We start from the raw sequence: 19,005 nt of genomic DNA on the forward strand, positions 1-19,005 counted from the left end.
TCGCTTGAACCCGGGAGGTGGAGGTTGCAGTGAGCCGAGATCACGCCACTGCACTCCAGCCTGGGCGACAGAGCGAGACTCCATCTTAAAAAAAGAAAACGAAAAAGTATGTGGCTCACATTACATTTGTATTACACAGTTCTTTGCTAAAAGATGGGAGGCTCTATAACAGGGCCTATAGAAAAAAAAAAAGGCAAAAAAATTTCATAATGTTTTAAGAAAGTTTATGAATTTGTGTTGGTCCGCATTCAAAGTCGTCCTGGGCAGTGGGCTGGATAAGCTTTCTACAATATCCAATCGTAGACCATGAAGTCCTTACCAAAAGCTATGAAAAAAAATTTAAAATATACAATTTACTTTGTCTAATATTTATTGAGGTCCTATGTGCAAGACATACCAGACACATAAACTATAGTTTGGATTCTAACAGATAAAAAGAGATATGACTACAATTAATTGGAAGATAAGTTATGGTCTTATAAGAAAAAGGTAAAGCAAGGGTAGTATAGCAGAGCAAGCCACCTGTAAAGACTTGTAAAGGCTGCATCTTTTCAGGTGAACATTTATAAATGTATAGGATTTTGACAGGTCATAAGAAGTGGCACTTTAGAGTTGACAAATATCTTTATCATACATTAACCCCATTTGACAAAAAAGGAAAAATATTTCAGATGGGGCAGAACGGTGGGAACGAAAGCCTAGAGAAAGAAAAGGTCAATGGTTTTAGGATGCCAGGAGAGTCACATACATGTATAAGGCTGAAAATGCAGGCTGAAGCCACGTAAGAGACTTCTGAATGCCCTGCAAGAGAATTTGGACTTTTCTACAGGTAGAATAAACCATCAAATATTTCCTACCAACTGTCAACAGGATTAAAAACACATAGTAGAAAGATAGTAACGCATGGGAAAGAATTATCTGGGAGGAGGGTGGATGAAGCCTGGGGGTGTGAGGGAGAGGGAGACTGAAAATGCAAGAAAGGGAGAGGAGATGATTCAGAGTCCAGCAGAACATAATCATAAAAGGGAAGACAGGAAACAAAGGGATAGAAGAAGGTAAAAGAGTTGCTGAAGTACAGGAGAAAATTCAATGGTTTATTCAACAAACATGTACTGGGCACCTACCAAATGTCAGGTACCATGTTGCCGAAATTCACAATGGATGACGGTGGAGGGGTCATCTGTAGAGCATGAGAGAGAGTTACGCTGGGAACCAAGGAGAATGAAGTTGGGCTGGATCAACTGCTATGGGGAAGATGATAGGTCATCAAGACAGAGATAATGAGGTGCATCTAGTAACATTAAGATCCCAGCTGATGTTACAGCATGAATAAGAAATGGAATTAAGTGGTAAGGTTACATGACTTGATACTTTAGAAATCCCAGAAGCAACTAAAGAAAGAAATTAATTTTTCCTAGCTATGGAGAACTGACAAAAATATGTTTAGAAAATGTGAAGGGATTTTCTAAACCAAGTCAAGGATGTTCATTGGAATAGGTAAGAATGGTTATCCATTGATTCCATCCTGATTAGAAAGGCAGGCAGGGAAAAAGAGGATAATGGACTAAAAGCCTGAACTGGGGAGGTGATTATGAGGGAAGATCATGATCAGAGAGGAATATCAAAGCTAGAAACCTATGGTACTATTTCTAAGGAATTTCAGAGTCTAAAGCATGACTGTGTTCAGGTACTGAAATGGGATGTAAATGAAGGTAACTAGGAAGGAGCTGGCTAGCATTTCAACTGAATATCAACCTGGATAGTGACATCATCACTGAAGACTGTAATTGGTGGGGTAACCATATGACCCAGTTTGCCTGGATCCTTCAGTTTATGACTGTGGTCCCAGTGTTCTAGCTGATATAGATAATAAACTCTATGGGGGCCCTAGTAGCAGATTACACCAGAAATTAAAAGAAAAAAAAACAAGCATCCTGTAGTTTGCTGATTATAAACTTAGAACTCCTATTGAATGTGCTGTTTGGAAATCTGTAGCTCTAGGGAACATCTAAGAGAATACTGAAGGAATAAGATAAGTGATACAATCATCACCCTTCGGGGGATGAGACAGCATAAAATCAATGCCTGAACCAGATGGCATTTCCAACCCAAAGATTCTCATTTTATAATTTTATGATTTGAATATAGATGTTTGCCTTCAGTTAAGAATGAGAATCAGGTAAGAAGTAACGGGACTAAGCTCCCTGAGAAAAAGAGGCGAAAATAGGTTTCTTTACAATCAACAAATCAAAGGTAGTTAAAAAAAATTAACAAGCATTTATTAATGCCTTTGACTTCCACTATGAAGGAAAAGAAATGATAAAAGGCCAAAAAAAAACCCCTTACACATCCACACAGAGAACCCCCAAAATCTCAAACCAAACCTTTAACGAAAATTCACCTTAAACTAATGACTGACAATCCCAGATAGCATTTAAAAATATTTTTAAATTAATGACCAAAACAGAATGTCATTATTATTTCAACTCCCTGTTAGAACTACCAGTAACCTATGATAGTTATCAGTGGGATTTTGATCCCAAGTTTAATATTAAATAGTTAAAATTAACTCTGTGATGGGTGATTGATATTATTAATTCAACAGGATGCCATAAAAATTCATAGTTCAGATTTTTTGCATAACAGCAGACTCTGATGGGAGTGGGCAGAGACCTTTTCAGTGATAAACAGAAAGATTAATTTACAGGATACAAATACTCCATACAAGATGTTTCAGCATCTCTGAGGCTGAACACAAAGGCCACCTTACCTCCCATCTGCATAGTCTGTGTCTGCTCCGCCCCACCAGACATCCGAGTCATCCTCCTCCGCATCAGCAGAATCCACATTGTCACTTTCTTCAGCCAGTGGGCAACACACAAACTCTACCCCTCGGAACTTGTCAATTCCGCAGGGCAGCAACATGCCGTAGTCATGCAAGTTGGTACTCTTCTCACTGCATGTCTACAAAGTGTAAGGAGAAAACAGTGAGTGGTAGAGTCGATGTGTTTCATTGTAAGAAAACTCCACATAAAATAATCAACATGCAGACCCAATATATTAGGAACCAATTTCACAAAGGAAAAGATTATTTGCTTTTTGAGTGAATTTACAACAGGATTTTTTTTAGCATGGGTTCCACTTTGGTACTCTTTTTATTCTTAAGTTTATTATTTATTTAATAAGACCACGATGTTATATAATAGAGGTTTATACGAACAACTGGAATGGAAACTAATTGGGAAATAAGATGTAGCAGTCTCCACTGGTGAACAGATACCAGAGAATTAATGCCTTCTGGCTTAATTCGTGTATCCAGAAATTGTGCGCATTCCAGGTAGGTCCCCAGCTCACTCCTACCTCCCTTACAGATGGAAGTTTATCTCACATGGACCTGCCTTATCCTAGAAATTCTGACTCTCTTGGCTCACTTTCAAAGTAACAATCCTGGGAAGAGAAGAAATTATCCCCTGCAGCCACTAAGAATCAGAACTTACAGTCATTAGAGATTTCTCCTTGAATGTCTTTTTGCTTTTCTGGGATTTGCTAAATTTGCACAAATCTAGATTAGCATAAAGCTCTGAGAGCATCCACTAGTGATAAATGAAGGATGAATAATTCAATACATAAAGGTAAACAATGAAAATATTACAGACTGTATTTTGACCTTATGGGAGTCATTTCTGTTTCTTAGAGACAAAGGATTTTTCTTTTGAAAACACAGAAGGAATAAAAAATGAGGTTACCAAATAGGTAGCTGGACTTCAAATTATTTGGTTTGTTTTCTTAAACTCAGCAAGCTCTTAAACCTCCAAAACACATTTTTACATAAAAAACATTTTATTCTACAGTGGATCCAAATATACTATTTTATAAGAGGCATAAAATAATACTAAATCTTCAGTGGTATTTTCTGTCTAACAGCTATAAAGCTATGATACAATGGTTAAGCTAAGCTAGATCAGATTTCTCAACCCCAGCACTATTGATGTTTTGGACTGGCTAATTCTTGGGGGTGGCAGGTGGTTATCCTGTTGACTGTAGGATGTTTAGCAGAATCTTTGGCCTCTGGGCACTATCTGATGCCAGTAACACCACTCCCTCAAGTTGTAATAACAAAAAATGTCTCCAGACATGTTCCGGTGAGGGACAGGGGATTAAAATTGACCCAAGTGAAGCACTATGAGCTAGATAAAGGAGCCTAATTCTAGTTAGCCTAAGACTGATCTTACCACAAATAAACTATATAAATTTATTAGAAAAACTATCAAAGGGACACAGCAGCTGTGAAGGTGGTCTTACCACACAGTGACCTTTTCATGCTAAGTATCTTACATCTTTTATTGGCTTAGCCAAAAGCAGAGGTTAACCAAGTGCTCGGTCAGACTCACCCTGTGGAAAAATCAAGATGGTAGGCATGGCCTGCTGAATATAAAATTGGATGGTATAACTGAGAAACTGAATTCTAACTGGAGCTTTCAGGCTGGTACAAAAAAGCTACTTCACTGTTCTACCACTGTATTCACTAATAGATAACAAGGGAAAAGGCTAAATTATTAAAAAATTGTATATGACAAAAGAAAACAACAGGTGCATAAAAATAATCTGAAGGGTAAACTTTAAAGTTATAACTATTAGAGATTGTATTTTTAAGTTATAAGGCATGGCACAGGCAACTTATATTTTTAAGTTGTGAAACACGGCACAGGCACATAATGAATCTAGTTCAACTGGCCCTATTTTTGACTTTTTAAAAATATTCATGGATGGGGAGGCTGTGCATGTGTGGGGACAGGGGGTACACGGGAACTCTATTTTCTGTTCGATTTTGCTGTGAACCTAAAATCACTCTAAAAACTAAAATCTGGGTTATGGATAGTAGCACTGGGTTTTTTTCTTAAATAACTTATCAACATAGCTGTTGCCTCAAAATACCCCTAAAATGCCATTAAGTATGTCCCCAGGAAATCTTCACTTTGCAATAAGAAAGAATTTATGGGCTGGTACCTCTTTGGCGACGGTGTGCCAGTGAAGATGAGTTTCACAAACATCCATCCTCTCCTGGTGTAAGAATTTGCACTTGTCAGGAACGAGAAGGGCATCACTTACAAACTCACCAACTGAAAGAAAGGAAAACCACTTCCCGTCATTCCATCTGTATCAGTGTTCTTACCGCAGAGAAGGCATCAAGGAAAGATAGACTTCAAGACAAGTTAAACAGCCTTTCAATGCCTAAGCAACCCAATCAACACCCTACTACCTTTAGAATGTTACGTCTGGCCTCCTTAAGCAACTCAGTTTCTTGCCACTTCAAGTTTGATGGTTAAAATAATGCCTAAATGCTGCAAGTGAAATTGTCCCTTAATTAATCTGAATTTCTTGCTTCAAAATTAATCCTAAAAAAGCTGCTTAACTAGAGAACCAATTACCATTCTACTACAACAGGGGAGTAAAATATAAATATTGACATTGTCTAGGTAAGCATTTGAGCAGAATCAATATAAATCCCTACTTTTCTTTCTTGGACATTTTAATCTGCTTGTAAGTAACAGAAATTTTAGCATTTTTCTACTTCCTAAGCAAAAAACCCAAAAGTGTATTATATATATATGTTTACATAACACACATAAGAGAGAGAGAGTTTAATTCAGTTTAGTTCTGAAAACTGTCCCTCAGACTTTTGTTAAATCTTTAAAGAAAATGTGTATCATGCAAATTATTTCTAGGCATTTCTGGTACTGAAGATATAAAGATATTACATAAAGTCCTACATGAACTCAGTCTAATGAAGGTAAAAGATGGATAATTACCACATTATATGTAAGCTGTAAACTTAATTTTTGCTTACTGCAATATTCCCAGCTTTTAGCACAGATTCTTGCACATAGTAGGCAATAAATATCTGTTAATGAATGAACAAGTTAAATTCTGTAATAGAGATAAGGAAAGTGTCAGGCCAGTATCTTGGGTGCAGTGGGAAAAACCTCAAAGAAGAAACAACATTCGAGATGAATCTGAATGGTGAGAAGTAGTATGCCACATGGGAAATGAATTGAACTTCCATAATGTAAGGATAGAATCTGTCTTGCTTGCCATTATACCCCCACAATTCCTGGCCTAGTTCTGTCAAACATCAAGAACTCTATTATAGAATCCAAATGGATGGATGGATGGGTAGCAAAAGACCCTTCAAAATGAGGGAGCCTCCTGTGCAAAGACAGAGTAAAGAACCAGCAAGGCATATTTGCAGCCCATCATGGCTGGAAGCACAAAGTAAGTGGCAAAGGGAGTCCAGAAGGAAGTAGCACTGGGGAAGCATGCTGGACTCCAATTTTAAAGAGGCTTAGGTTTTGGATGCCATTTTGGAAGAAGCAACATAGGCCAAAAGTTTTTTTTTTTTTTTTTAAGATAGACTCTATAATTAAGTGAAGGATAGATTAGCATAGTGAAACCATGAAAGCAGGGAGACCACCAAGTAGGTCGCTGTGGTCCTTCAGGCAAAACATGCAAGAACAGCCATAAACCCACAACTCCCACGGAGCAAGGAATACAGATCGTCCACACAGCAGCAAAGACAGGAATGAATGTCTTTCTTTCATAGTACGCTACAGGGCATTTTCTGAAATGCAACATAAAGAGGGATTAAAAGCCCAGGGGAAGGAAGTAACTTTTCATTCTCATAAAAGTGTTTAAACTTTAGTCTGTTTCTAGCTCAAACATGTAAGATGTAGCATGATATTGAAGTACTTATTTCAATAAGTACTATTTAGATAAAAATCTAAGCAAATCATAGGGGAGAATAAGCACTGTATCTTGTCATTCCTTAAATCTTTAAAATGATCAATGATGCCCATAGCAGTATAGTGTGTGTTGCAGGGAATGCAAAAATTATGAGACATGGTACCCCAAAGGCTGCAGGTGTCACTTTGCAGGGAAGAAACCAGTGAGTACTGAGCACACACCCCATGCAGCTCCACAGGGCCACATCATGGGTTCTTTTATAAACCTCACTTCCCAGGGGAGGAATCTCTGCCAAGAAACCTAAGGCTACCTAACTCAGGAGATTATAACCTAGCCCCAGAGATAAGCATTAAGATATAAATTATAAGGAAAGAAATAACATGATAATGCAAATGATATCACATTTCTCTTTTACATAGAATGATATAAAACAAAACAAAACAAAAACAAAAAACACAAGAAGACCTGGAGAATGGAAAGTAAAGGTAATCTCATCCAAAACAAATACACCATTCCCAGGTGGATTTCTCAGGGTTTCTGAGGGCTCTCAGGGTTTCTGAGGTCAGGGACTAACCCTAGCTGCTTGGAAGAATACCTGATATCTGAGGCATCCCAATTTTCTAGGTTACAGGAGGCCAGAAGTGACCTATGGCCTGAAGATGCCCACCTCATCTGTCAGCTCTGCTCAGCCATATTTGCAAATGTCCAAACTAAGAAGTGATGCTTTTCTATTTGACAAGTAATTACTGGAAAGATTAAATGCCTGTCATGTACAAATAGGTCAAAGAGTTTAAAAAATCTAATGCTGGCCCAAAGCTACTAAATCAGTTTGTGAGAAGAGCCAGAGCAGGGATCAGATACACTCGACCTTGGCCTGCAAGAGTTCTTGGGGGCATAAATCAGACAGTAAGTGCCAAACCACAAAACCAAATCATCTTGTTTTATCTGCCCTTAGTCAATCTGCTGACGACTAGATTATAATGCAAAGCTAAAGTTACCAAAACATATTTACTTATTCACCAAAAGGACATGTACTGCATTAATCTTTTTGTTTGTTTGTTTTCAGACAAGGTCTCACTCTGTCACCCTGGCTGGAATGTAGTGGTTGGATCAATGGCTCACTGCAGCTTCGACCTCCGGGGGTCATGCAATCCTCCCACCTCAGCCTCCTGAGTAGCTGGAACTACAGCTGTGCACCATCATGCCCAGCTAATTATTTCACTTTTTGCAGAGACAGGGTCTAGATATGTTGCCCAGGCTGGTCTCGAACTCCTAGGCTCAAGCGATCTGCCTGCCTCAGCCTCCCAAAGTGCTGGGATTACAGAAATGAGCCACCACGACCAGCCAGTCTGAACATTTTTAATGAGGAGTTGGTAAACAAGCTTTTCTTAAAAGCCTGAATTAATTAAAAGTTGCCTTGGATATTAGGAGTTCATTAGCTAAGGATGTTACTCTTACTTTCATCTGGCAGAAAATCTATCCAAGAGAACCATATTCTTGAACTTGTGTTTAGGACAGAGGTTGGCAAACTACTACTTGTGGACCAAGTCTGCCCACCCACCACCCCCCTGCCCCCAACACCTGTATTTCTGCATTAGTCTGACTATAACAATTGTTCATTATGTTTATAAGTGGCTACTGAACTTTCTAACTTGCAAAACATTTCATTTGATACTGCCAAGATGGTCTTAGCTTCTTATACTGCACAAAGCTAAGAAATATGTGTCCCTCAAAATGAGAATGGTTTTTTAAAGGATTAAAACTGGTTACTTAATAAGCTCTCAGGACTAATGGCAAAATAGAAACCTCATTGTATTCTAACATTAAAATAAAATTTAGCAGTGGACAGCACTGCTTACATTACTTTTAAAATTTGATGAAACATGTTAGAAGGTTACACATCAGAAATTGTAAGCGATTCAACCACAAAAATCTGTTTTTAAAAACTTTTAATAAGCGTTAAGAGTGCTAAAAGTATAATGAAGTCTTTTTCACCAACTGGCTTAGCATGGTTTATATTTTCTCTTTTTAATTAAAAAATATTGTACTTAAAAATCTTTGCTAGGACAGCAGTTATATGGAAACTGTACTTTCTACTCAAACTTGCTGTGAACTTACACTGCTTTGTTTTTAAAAACAAAGTTTATTAATTTTAAAAAGCCTATGATCGTATATACCTGGAGTTTCTCTCCACAGCCATGTATACCTTATTTTTATAAATGCTTCTGCTTATTTGCTTTGATCTTTCAGGTAAAAAAATTTCTTAACAGAATTCTGATGTAAGAGATCAAAGACTAAAACAAATTAAACATCATAATGAGAAATCATGTTCCTGTTTACAGCAAACTTTAGGCAATTTGGCACCATTTATTTCAAGTGGATAAATTCATCAATATACAGTATGCATGTTTATTGAGAAACATACAACCTGGTTTCTTGCTAAAACAATTCACAATTTATATTCAAAACGCATGTCACACACCACACACACACACACACCCAAATGAAAGGGTGTTTTCAAAGCTAATGAACAAAATCTGGGTCTGGCTTCTTGGCTATGAAGTCTTGGCAAGGTGAACAAGGATGGCAAATTCAATAGGAGTCTGCAGGCCTCAATCTGCTAGCTCTTTGGTGGTCTTTGGGAGGACTGCCTAGCTCAAATTACCTCATTTTGCAGATGGGAGGAAAAGAGCTCAGGTCAAGTGACTTGCCCACAGAGCCAACTGGCAGTAGAACTGGACTGAAAATCCAGGTCTCCCGTTCTCCATCCAAGAGTGGTAACTCAACTCACTCATTTAAACTCTGTTCAAAATGGTTCATTTGGCCCATTTCCTTTGGCTTTTACAAAAGTAGTTCACTTTTAGACTGTGAAGTACTTTAATATTATAATCTACAATGTGGTCAATTTGACAATAAAACTAGACTTAAATTAGCTAGCAAGCCATATAGAACAGCTGGGAATGCAGTCAGCGGCAGAGAATAGACCACATGTCAAACCGTGGCTTAAACACACGGTAGGATTATGTATCTCACCTAAGAAGTGACACTGAAGCTAGGGCCACTGCAGATATTCCATGATGCCATCAGGGACCAGCATATTCCTATCTTTCGGTACTGCCATCCTTAGCACGTTGGTTTTATCCTCGTGTTTTGTGGTCACAAAATGGTCACAGAAATTCAAGACTCTGTGTCCAAGTTCCAGACAGAAGGCAGGAGAAACAAGACAAAGGTGAAAGGTTTTCTGTTGTTGTTTTTTCCTCTAATAAAGCTTTGCTGTTACTTGGGAGGGACATACTCCTCAGCAAATCCCACTGAGGCCATATGTGCCATTACTGTCATCTGGTCACATGCACCTGCAAGGGAATCTGTGAAAGTATTTTCAGCAGAGCACATTGTCACCCTGAACAAAAAAAATCTGGAATTCTTTTAGAAAGGAAAAAATGGGAATGAATATCAAACAGGCGAGTAGCAGAGGCTCCCACACTATGGAATTTAAAGTATATTTTTCGATTTCTTTATGTTGTCTTTTCAAAAGACAGACAGAATTCCAGGAAGCAAACAATTCAGAGTAAAAAGTACTGCAACTAAAACCACAGTAACTTCCCAATCCATGACACTGGGAAGAATGAGAAGGGAAAGATGTACCAAAACTGACTCTGCTGCCAGGATGGCGGCACCTGGGGGTGTCATCCCAGCTACTTGGGAGGCTGTGGTGGGAGGATCACTTGAGCCCAGGAATTTGAGGCCAGCCTGCATAACTTAGAGAGACCCTACCTCTAAAAATAAATGTTTAAAATAAAGACATTAAAATAAAAAAAAAACAGACTGCTGAAGTTTTGAGCATCAGAGTGGGGTTGAGTAGATTAATGTAAAAGATTCTAGAGCCATACACAGGTTCTTCAAGGCACAGATTATTTGAATATCAGATTAAAAGACAATATTTCTATGAACTGCTGGGGACTAAAATGATGTTGGCCAGAATTATGGGAATGAAGGGCCAAAAATGCCTGAGGTCTTTGGACTTCTGCCCGAGGTGTGCCCTCTCTTCCTCATCTCTCAAGAGGTAAAGATGATTCAAGAAAGTGGGGGAAATGTTCTGGCAATGGAATTACCGTAAAATGCCAAAGCCTCGGTTTCCTTGTGCTATGGGCCCAGGTCTGCCTCGTGAAGATAAAACACCAGTATTGTCAGTAACTCTGAACTGTGTGCCTGCCACCACCCTCCATACTTCACGTGCATCTTCTCTCACCGTCCTCAGAACCACACCAAAGCAGCTACAATGATTTCACTTTATAAGAGAAGGCGAGGGCCGGGCACGGTGGCTCAAGTCTGTAATCCCAGCACTTTGGGAGGCCGAGACGGGTGGATCACAAGGTCAGGAGTTCGAGACCAGTCTGGCCAATATGGTGAAACCTCGTCTCTACTAAAAATACAAAAAAATTAGCCAGGCGTGGTGGCGCATACCTGTAATCCCAGCTACTCAGGAGGCTGAGGCAGGAGAATCGCTTGAACCTGGGAGGTGGAGGTTGCAGTGAGCCAAGATAGCGCCACTGCAGTCCGGACTGAGCGAAAGAACGAGACTCCGTCTCAAAAAAAAAAGAGAAGGTGAGACTGAGAGACTATGTAACAGTCCAGGTCACATAGAGAGTAAATGGCAGAACTGGGAGAATTAAATGAATTAATATCCCTAAAGTACTCAACTAGTGCCCAGAACAAAGTTGCTCAATAAATTAATAGTATCCTTCTCCCCAGTATCTATCTCATCAACCACCGTAGTTTCTCATAATAATAATCATAGTAATCAAAACAGCAACAGCTACTCTTCATCATTCACTAATCACCTATTTCGCACCTACTGAAGACACTGGGGTTTTATATGTTCATTACACCATCACCACCTACTTGTAGCCCCACAGAGATGACATGGTACTGTTTTACATGTGAGTACTGCTTATGATGGGGTGAATACATGACAGCGATCAACACAGTGGGGTGGAGTCCCTACGACTGGAGAAGCAGAGAATCCGAGTGATCAACTCTTTCAACTCTTGCACCGAGTGCTGGTCCTGGCTGGGAGGGGGTGTTTCCTGAATCCCCTCTTGCAGCCACAGTCCTTTATCCACTAACTCTTCACTGCATACTTACAATTATGTCTCAGTGCTAAGAATACAGCAGTGAACAAAACAGATAAAACGATATATGATCCTAGCGGGGAAGCGATAAAAAAGTACAGATAAAAATACAGTGTCTGTTGGATGGTAATAAATGTTACATAGATAAAGCAGAGAAAGGGGTGGTTTGTTTGTTTGTTTTTTCTGAGGGGTGAAATTTTAAATAGGGTGGTCAGGGAATGCCTACTTGAAAATATGACATTTCAGTGAAGACTTGAGGAAGTGAGGGAACAAAGTATTCAGAATCAAAGGGAAGAATATTCTAGCCAGAGGAAGCAACAAGTATTACACAAAGTCTTGAGGCAGATGCATGCCTGGTGAACTCACAGAAGAGCAGGGAGATCAGTGCTGTCATGGAGGAATGATGTGGAAGAGATCAGTGGGCAAGCGAGTGAGTGACAGCCAGGACAGGACAGGGACCGCTGACTGCACGGGGCCTTAAACATTGTCCAACTCTGGCCAGTACTCAGAGTAATGCTGGAAGGCTCTGGGGTGGTTTTCTAAGCTAATTATTCTTGCCCTAGGGGGTCAAGACTAGAAGTGAGAAGACCAGGAAGGGGGCTCTGGCATTAGTCCAGGTAGGAGATGACAATGACTTGGACCAGGATGAGAGCAGTAGAGGTGGTGCGTGTTCTCAGATTCTGGATGTCGTCTGAAGGTCAGATCTAAATAATCAAATAGAAAGGAGTCAAGAATCTAGCTTGTTTCTATTCCAACAGCTAGAAGATGCTTTATACTGAAGATGATGGGAAAGTCTGGACAAGACTTTCCTAATTTTTCTGTGTAGATGTGTAGACAGGTAGAACTTTCGAGAATTATGTACTTACTAACTTGTATACGCTAGATACGTGTATATGAAAATGACAGCTACAGATAAATGTTTTCTTAGGTGATTTTTTATTTTACCATTTCAGACTCTTACTCCACAAATTTTTTTGTCTTGAATGTGCTCATTATATGCTATCTTTTGTAACTTTCACATTAACAAATAGGCTGGGAAAATTTTCCTGGGAGGCATCTGTACTCAAGAGACGGGACGATTACTTCACAGAAACAGCCAAACATTTCTCAACAAACTTTCCATGTGATAAAACTGTTATGGTTTTAGCTTCAGAGTGTGGGCAGTTACTGGGTTCTCAAAGAGGACATGAGGGTGAATTACACATCCTTTTAAAAAGTGGCTGTTGCCGTCACCAGCATTTCACTGTAACTATTACCGGATAATAGTGAGAACTGACAGATGGGATTCTTCAGATGAGAACTATTTGCCAGATGGTAGGAACTAAATGGATCAAGATAAGCAAAAAGGCAAAAGAAGTGAAAACTAAAAGTTTTACCTAAATCATCTCTCCAACTTTTCCAAGTGCACAGATCCAGCCTCACATACGTACCATATACACACACAGATGGCAGAGTGAGTATAAGACAGAATAGTGCTGGCCGGGAGTGGTGGCTCATCCCTGTAATCTCAGCACTTTGGGAGGCCGAGGTGGATCACAAGGTCAGGAGTTTGAAACCAGCCTGGCCAATATGGTGACACCCCGTCTCTACTAAAAATACAAAAATTAGCTGAGCGTGTTGGGGCACACCTATAGTCCTAGCTACTCGGGAGGCTGAGGCAGAAGAATCTCCTGAACCAGGGAGGCGGAGGTTGCAGTGAGCGAAGATCACACCACTGCACTCCAGCCTGGGTGACAGAGCGAGACTCTGTCTCAAAACACACACACACACACACACACACACACACACACACAGAATAGTGTTTAACCCAGGCTCTGAATAACACTGGTCTTAAAATAATAAAAATAGTGCAAAGGATTTACTTTAAAAAAGAGAAAAGAAAAAAAAAACCACGGAAACAAAATAAGTATTTATGGCCAGGCATGGTGGCTCACACCTATAATCCCAGCACTTTGGGAGGCCAAGGCAAGTGGATCACCTGAGGTCAGGAGTTCGAGACCAGCCTGGCTAACATGGTGAAACCCCGTCTCTACTAAAAATACAAAATTGGCTGGACATGGTGGCGGGTGCCTGTAATCTTAGCTACTCGGGAGGCTGGGGCAGGAGAATTGCCTGAGCCGGGGAAGCAGAGGTTGCAGTGGGCTGAGATTGTGTCATTGCACTCCAGCCTGGGTGACAGAGGGAGACTCTGTCTCAAATAAATAAATAAATAAATAAATAAATAAATATTTGTTAGCAGTCTTGCAGCTTTTAAAAAGATCTATATAGGTGTGGGTTAACAAATTTTTTAATATTTTTTATTTTTTCAAGAAAGAGTCTTACTCTGTCTCCCAGGCTGGAGTGCAATGGCACGATCACAGCTCACTGCAGCCTTGACTTCCTGGGCTCAGGTGATCCTCCCACCTCAGCCTCTCAGGTATCTGGGACTACAGGCACATGCTACCATGACCAGCAATTTTTTTGTATTTTTAGTAGACATGGGGTTATGCCATGTTGCCCAGGCCGGTCTCAAATTCCTGGGCTCAAGCAATCCACCTGCCTCAGCCTCCCAAAGTATTGGGATTACAGGCATGAGCCACTGTACCCAGCCTGGGTTAACAATTCTGATACGGCTATGCACATATACTGAAACTGAACAATTAAGTACATAGATGGTGGATGGAGTGAGAATTTATACATAACCAAGGAGGAGCGATATAGTGTCCATGTGGTAATACGTTAGAGTAGGAAACATCCGGATGAACTTGTATTTAGCTTAATATAGACTAGATATTATAGCTTAATATAAATACAACTAGTTAGCTATAGAAATATTTATAGATCTGCATAACATAAGGGTGAATATGGACAAATACATTGCCTTGCTCTATCAACTGAGAAGTCTTAAAAGCAAAGAAACTCCAGTGGCAATGAGCATCCTTAACATCCAGATTTTAATACTATTCTCCAATAACATTACTCTCCAATAAAAGGAACAAGGGCTCCTTGGAGGAACAGCTGATTCTAGGATTAGGGCTGAAAATATGCAAGATGAGACTGCAGCATCTTGTAAGAAAAAAAAAAAAGAGGCTATGTCAAATGAGCATAGGAACCAAGTGAAAGGGCTTCTAATAGCTAAAGCTGGAATAATTTGAGCAATAAAAATTATGAAGTAGTACTGGATTACAAATCAAAGTACAATGTAAATATCCATGAGTCTAAATGACTGAATGAATGAATACATAAATAGGAAAAAAGAGACAAATCTCCTGTGCAGAAGAATTCCAAATAATTTATGTAGATACTCTGCCCTCAAGAAAATGAAGCATAATTCTCTGCTCCTTAATTGTGGGCTGTGCAAACTGACTTCCTTCCAAAGAGTAGAGCACATAAAGTGGGAAGAAGAGTAACTTTCAAGTGGAGAAACTCAACAACCACCACCTGAGCCAGGTGATCAAGGTCAATGCCAACAGGGCTGTATCATGTTGATAAATACGTACTCTTGATATGATGTGATGAAATGGGCATTTTACCTCTGTGGTCTTCCTTCTTAAAACCAATAACCCCAGGCAAAGCATGAGAAAATTCCCATAGAGGAGAATCCTACAAATTATCTGACCAATACAAAACCTTTAAGGTTATTAAAAAACTAGAAAAGTATAAAGAAACTGTCATAGCCAAGAGGAAAGGAGGCTATGGAGACCTGACAATTAAATATAATGTGCCTTCTTGGATGGCATCCTGGAACACAGAAAGGACATTAGACAAAAACTAAGGACATCTGAATAAAGTATAGACTTTAGTTAATAACAACATATCAAAATTGGTTTACTGACTGCAACAAATGTACCATATTAATATATGATGTTAACAATAGGGAAAACTGGATGCAAAGCCTATAGGAACTCTCTGGACTATCCTCTCAATTTTCCTGTAAATTTAAAACTGTTGTAAAATATAAAGTCTATTTTAAAAAAATTTAATGGCTTGATATAAAATTTCACATAATAAGGTGTCATGCCAAACTCCTACTGACTCCAATGTGGATGGCACCAGGTTCAAGAGCCAGAAGAGGCCCAGAGCTAGTGAACCGTATGTCTCATAGGGTTTTACTGGGGGCTTGCATACAGGGTAGAGAGTCCAGTGGTGGTGGGTTGGACAGAGGAACCGCAGCCGCTTGCAAAAGGCATGTGGTCTCTACGGCATTCTCATTTAACACCCTCCCCCTAACAATCACCACCTGGCAACTTCCACTTAACTCATAACAAAGGGTCTCAATCCCCGGCGTGGCCCATGTTCCACAGAAGGAGATGAGGGCTCAGATGTTCCTTACAGATAAGGAATGGCTCTCTGGGTTAGCCACTCCTGGATTTCTTTGTTGTTGTTGTTGTTTGAAACAGAGTCTCATTCTGTCGCCCAGGCTGGAGTGCACTGGCGTGATCTTGGCTCACTGCAACCTCCACCTCCCGGGTTCAAGCAATTCTCCTGCCTCAGCCTCCAAAGTAGCTGGGACTACAGGCCTGCGCCACCACGCCCAGCTAATTTTTGTATTTTTAGTAGAGACGGGGTTTTGCCACATTGGCCAGACTGGTCTTGGACTTCCGACCTCAAATGATCCGCCTGCCTCGGCCTCCCAAAGTGCTGGGATTACAGGCACCGGCCACCCCGCCCAGCCCACTCCCGGATTTCTTAACTCAGAACTCGGAATCAGGTGCACCTGCCACACAGGATCATTGTCAGGGCATGTTCAAGTCAAGTGATCCCTGTCAGGTGCATCTACCATACATACAGGCATACCTATTTGATTCCACATCAACATTCTAGCCTTCAAAAAAAGTCTATAAAATTATTGTAGTTGAAAAGAACTAGAATTAAAAAGAGCTTACCAACTCAGGCATCTCATCTGTGGTATCTATTAATAACTAGACAGGGCTTGGTTTGACTTTTTTAGAAAAAAATATAAGTAATGTGGCATTTAAATTTTTTAAAAATTCAAGAATTTCAAAATTATCACATATATACCGAAAATTCTTTGCTTTCCAAATTTAACCTTGTCTTAGGAATGTAAACTAACTGGTCAGAGAATTCATTCCCCTTTACAAATGAGGAATCTTGAGCCGATGAAGTTTGCACAAAGCTAATGACAGAGGCAGGCTCAACTCTGAAAACCGACTCTCATTCCAATGTTCAGGACCCCAAGAAATGTTACAATAGTCTTACTAATTTTGAATGACAGCTTCCTCATTAACCAACCCAAGATAAGTTATAGGTGCTTTTTTGTTGCCTCTTTTTGACTGCATTATTAGTCATATCTTGATTTTATCAATAACAGGACTTCCTGTTACAAGTATTTAATAATTCCAACATTTGTTAAAAGATGGAATTGTAAGAGTAATAGTTGTTAAAGCTTTCCAGATGAGGGGTTTTCAAACTCAAACCATGCTTCAAAATCACCTGGGATCCTGATCAGTCTGCAGATTCATCTTCTCCCTAGCTCCACAGCCTAGATCTGATTTACGTGTTCTGGGACGCGCCTGAAAACAGACCTTCCCAGGGTGGCTCTGCTTCAGGTGGCTCATGGATCACACTTTGAGAAATGATATTTGGAGCAGGGCTTCTCAAGCTTTACAGTGCCTATGAATCACCTGGGGGCCTTGTTAAAATGCAGGTTTTGATTGGACAAGTCTAGGGTGCGACTGAGTCTGCTTTTCTTTTTTTTTTTTTTTCTTTTTTATTGATCATTCTTGGGTGTTTCTCGCAGAGGGGGATTTGGCAGGGTCACAGGACAATAGTGGAGGGAAGGTCAGCAGATAAACAAGTGAACAAAGTTCTCTGGTTTTCCTAGGCAGAGGACCCTGCGGCCCTCCGCAGTGTTTGTGTCCCTGGGTACTTGAGATTAGGGAGTGGTGATGACTCTTAACGAACATGCTGCCTTCAAGCATCTGTTTAACAAAGCACATCTTGCACCGCCCTTAATCCATTCAACCCTGAGTGGATACAGCACATGTTTCAGAGAGCACAGGGTTGGGGGTAAGGTCACAGATCAACAGGATCCCAAGGCAGAAGAATTTTTCTTAGTACAGAACAAAATGAAAAGTCTCCCATGTCTACCTCTTTCTACACAGACACGACAACCATCCGATTTCTCAATCTTTTCCCCACCTTTCCCCCCTTTCTATTCCACAAAACCGCCATTGTCTTCATGGCCCGTTCTCAATGAGCTGTTGAGTACACCTCCCAGATGGGGTGGTGGCCGGGCAGAGGAGCTCCTCACTTTCCAGACTGGGCAGCCGGGCAGAGGGGCTCCTCACATCCCAGACGATGGGTGGTCAGGCGGAGACGCTCCTCACTTCCCAGACGGGGTGGCTGCCAGGCAGAGGCTGCAATCTCGGCACTTAGGGAGGCCAAGGCAGGCAGCTGGGAGGTGGTTGTAGCGAGCCGAGATCACGCCACTGCACTCCAGCCTGGGCGCCATTGAGCACTGAGTTAATGAGACTCCGTCTGAGTCTGCTTTTCTAACAAGCTCCCAAGTGATGTGATTCAGCTGTTCCTTCCGGCAGTAAGGGTCTACTTAAGATAACCCATTACAACTAATCTCATTAAGGTTTTTAAAAATTTTAAGTTACAAGTTATTGCTTTGTAAGACACTCTTTGCTTACCCACTTTTAATTATACAGTTTAGTGTTAAGTAGATTCATATCGTTGTACAACCATCACTACCTTCCATCTCCAGAACTGTTTTCATCTTGCTAAACTAAAACCCTGCACACCATTAAACAACTCCCCATTCCCCCACCTCCACTCCCCATTCCCCCACCTCCAGAACCTGGAAACCACCATTCTGTTTTCCATCTTTTTGAATCTGACTCTTCAAATTCAAAAAGGTACCGCATATAAGTAGAATCAAGTATCTGTCTTTTGGTGACTAGCTTGCTGTGTCCTTTTAAAAAATAAAAATTTTCATGCTTCTCTTCCAAAAACCTGCATCTCATCCCATAGATTTGTCACTTTTGGCACCAACTTAAGGACTGAGCGCCTTTTCACACATCCCTAAGAGCCAAGCTGCTCCTGGTTCGCCTTTTGTTTAATTATAGAAGTTACAAAATATGGTAGAAAGAGTTCTAGATTTGAAAACAACACAATGACTCAAGCA

General features: G+C 40.3%; 1 protein-coding gene across 6 annotated transcripts in view; it reads right to left on the reverse strand.

The window, feature by feature from the left end:
• Positions 1-19,005, reverse strand: part of APP (amyloid beta precursor protein) — a 284,471-nt gene that overhangs the window by 161,464 nt on the left and 104,002 nt on the right. For all 6 annotated transcript variants that reach the window (XM_008969776.6, XM_008969774.6, XM_008969775.6 and 3 more), the window contains 2 exons: positions 5,008-5,120; positions 2,771-2,964 (listed from right to left, as the gene is read on the reverse strand). In XM_008969776.6, the coding sequence (XP_008968024.4) occupies positions 2,771-2,964; positions 5,008-5,120 (307 nt within the window). The remainder of the gene's footprint in view (positions 1-2,770; positions 2,965-5,007; positions 5,121-19,005) is intronic.

This window comes from Pan paniscus, chromosome 22, assembly GCF_029289425.2.
Source record: "Pan paniscus chromosome 22, NHGRI_mPanPan1-v2.0_pri, whole genome shotgun sequence".
NCBI classification, from domain to species: Eukaryota; Metazoa; Chordata; class Mammalia; order Primates; family Hominidae; genus Pan; species Pan paniscus.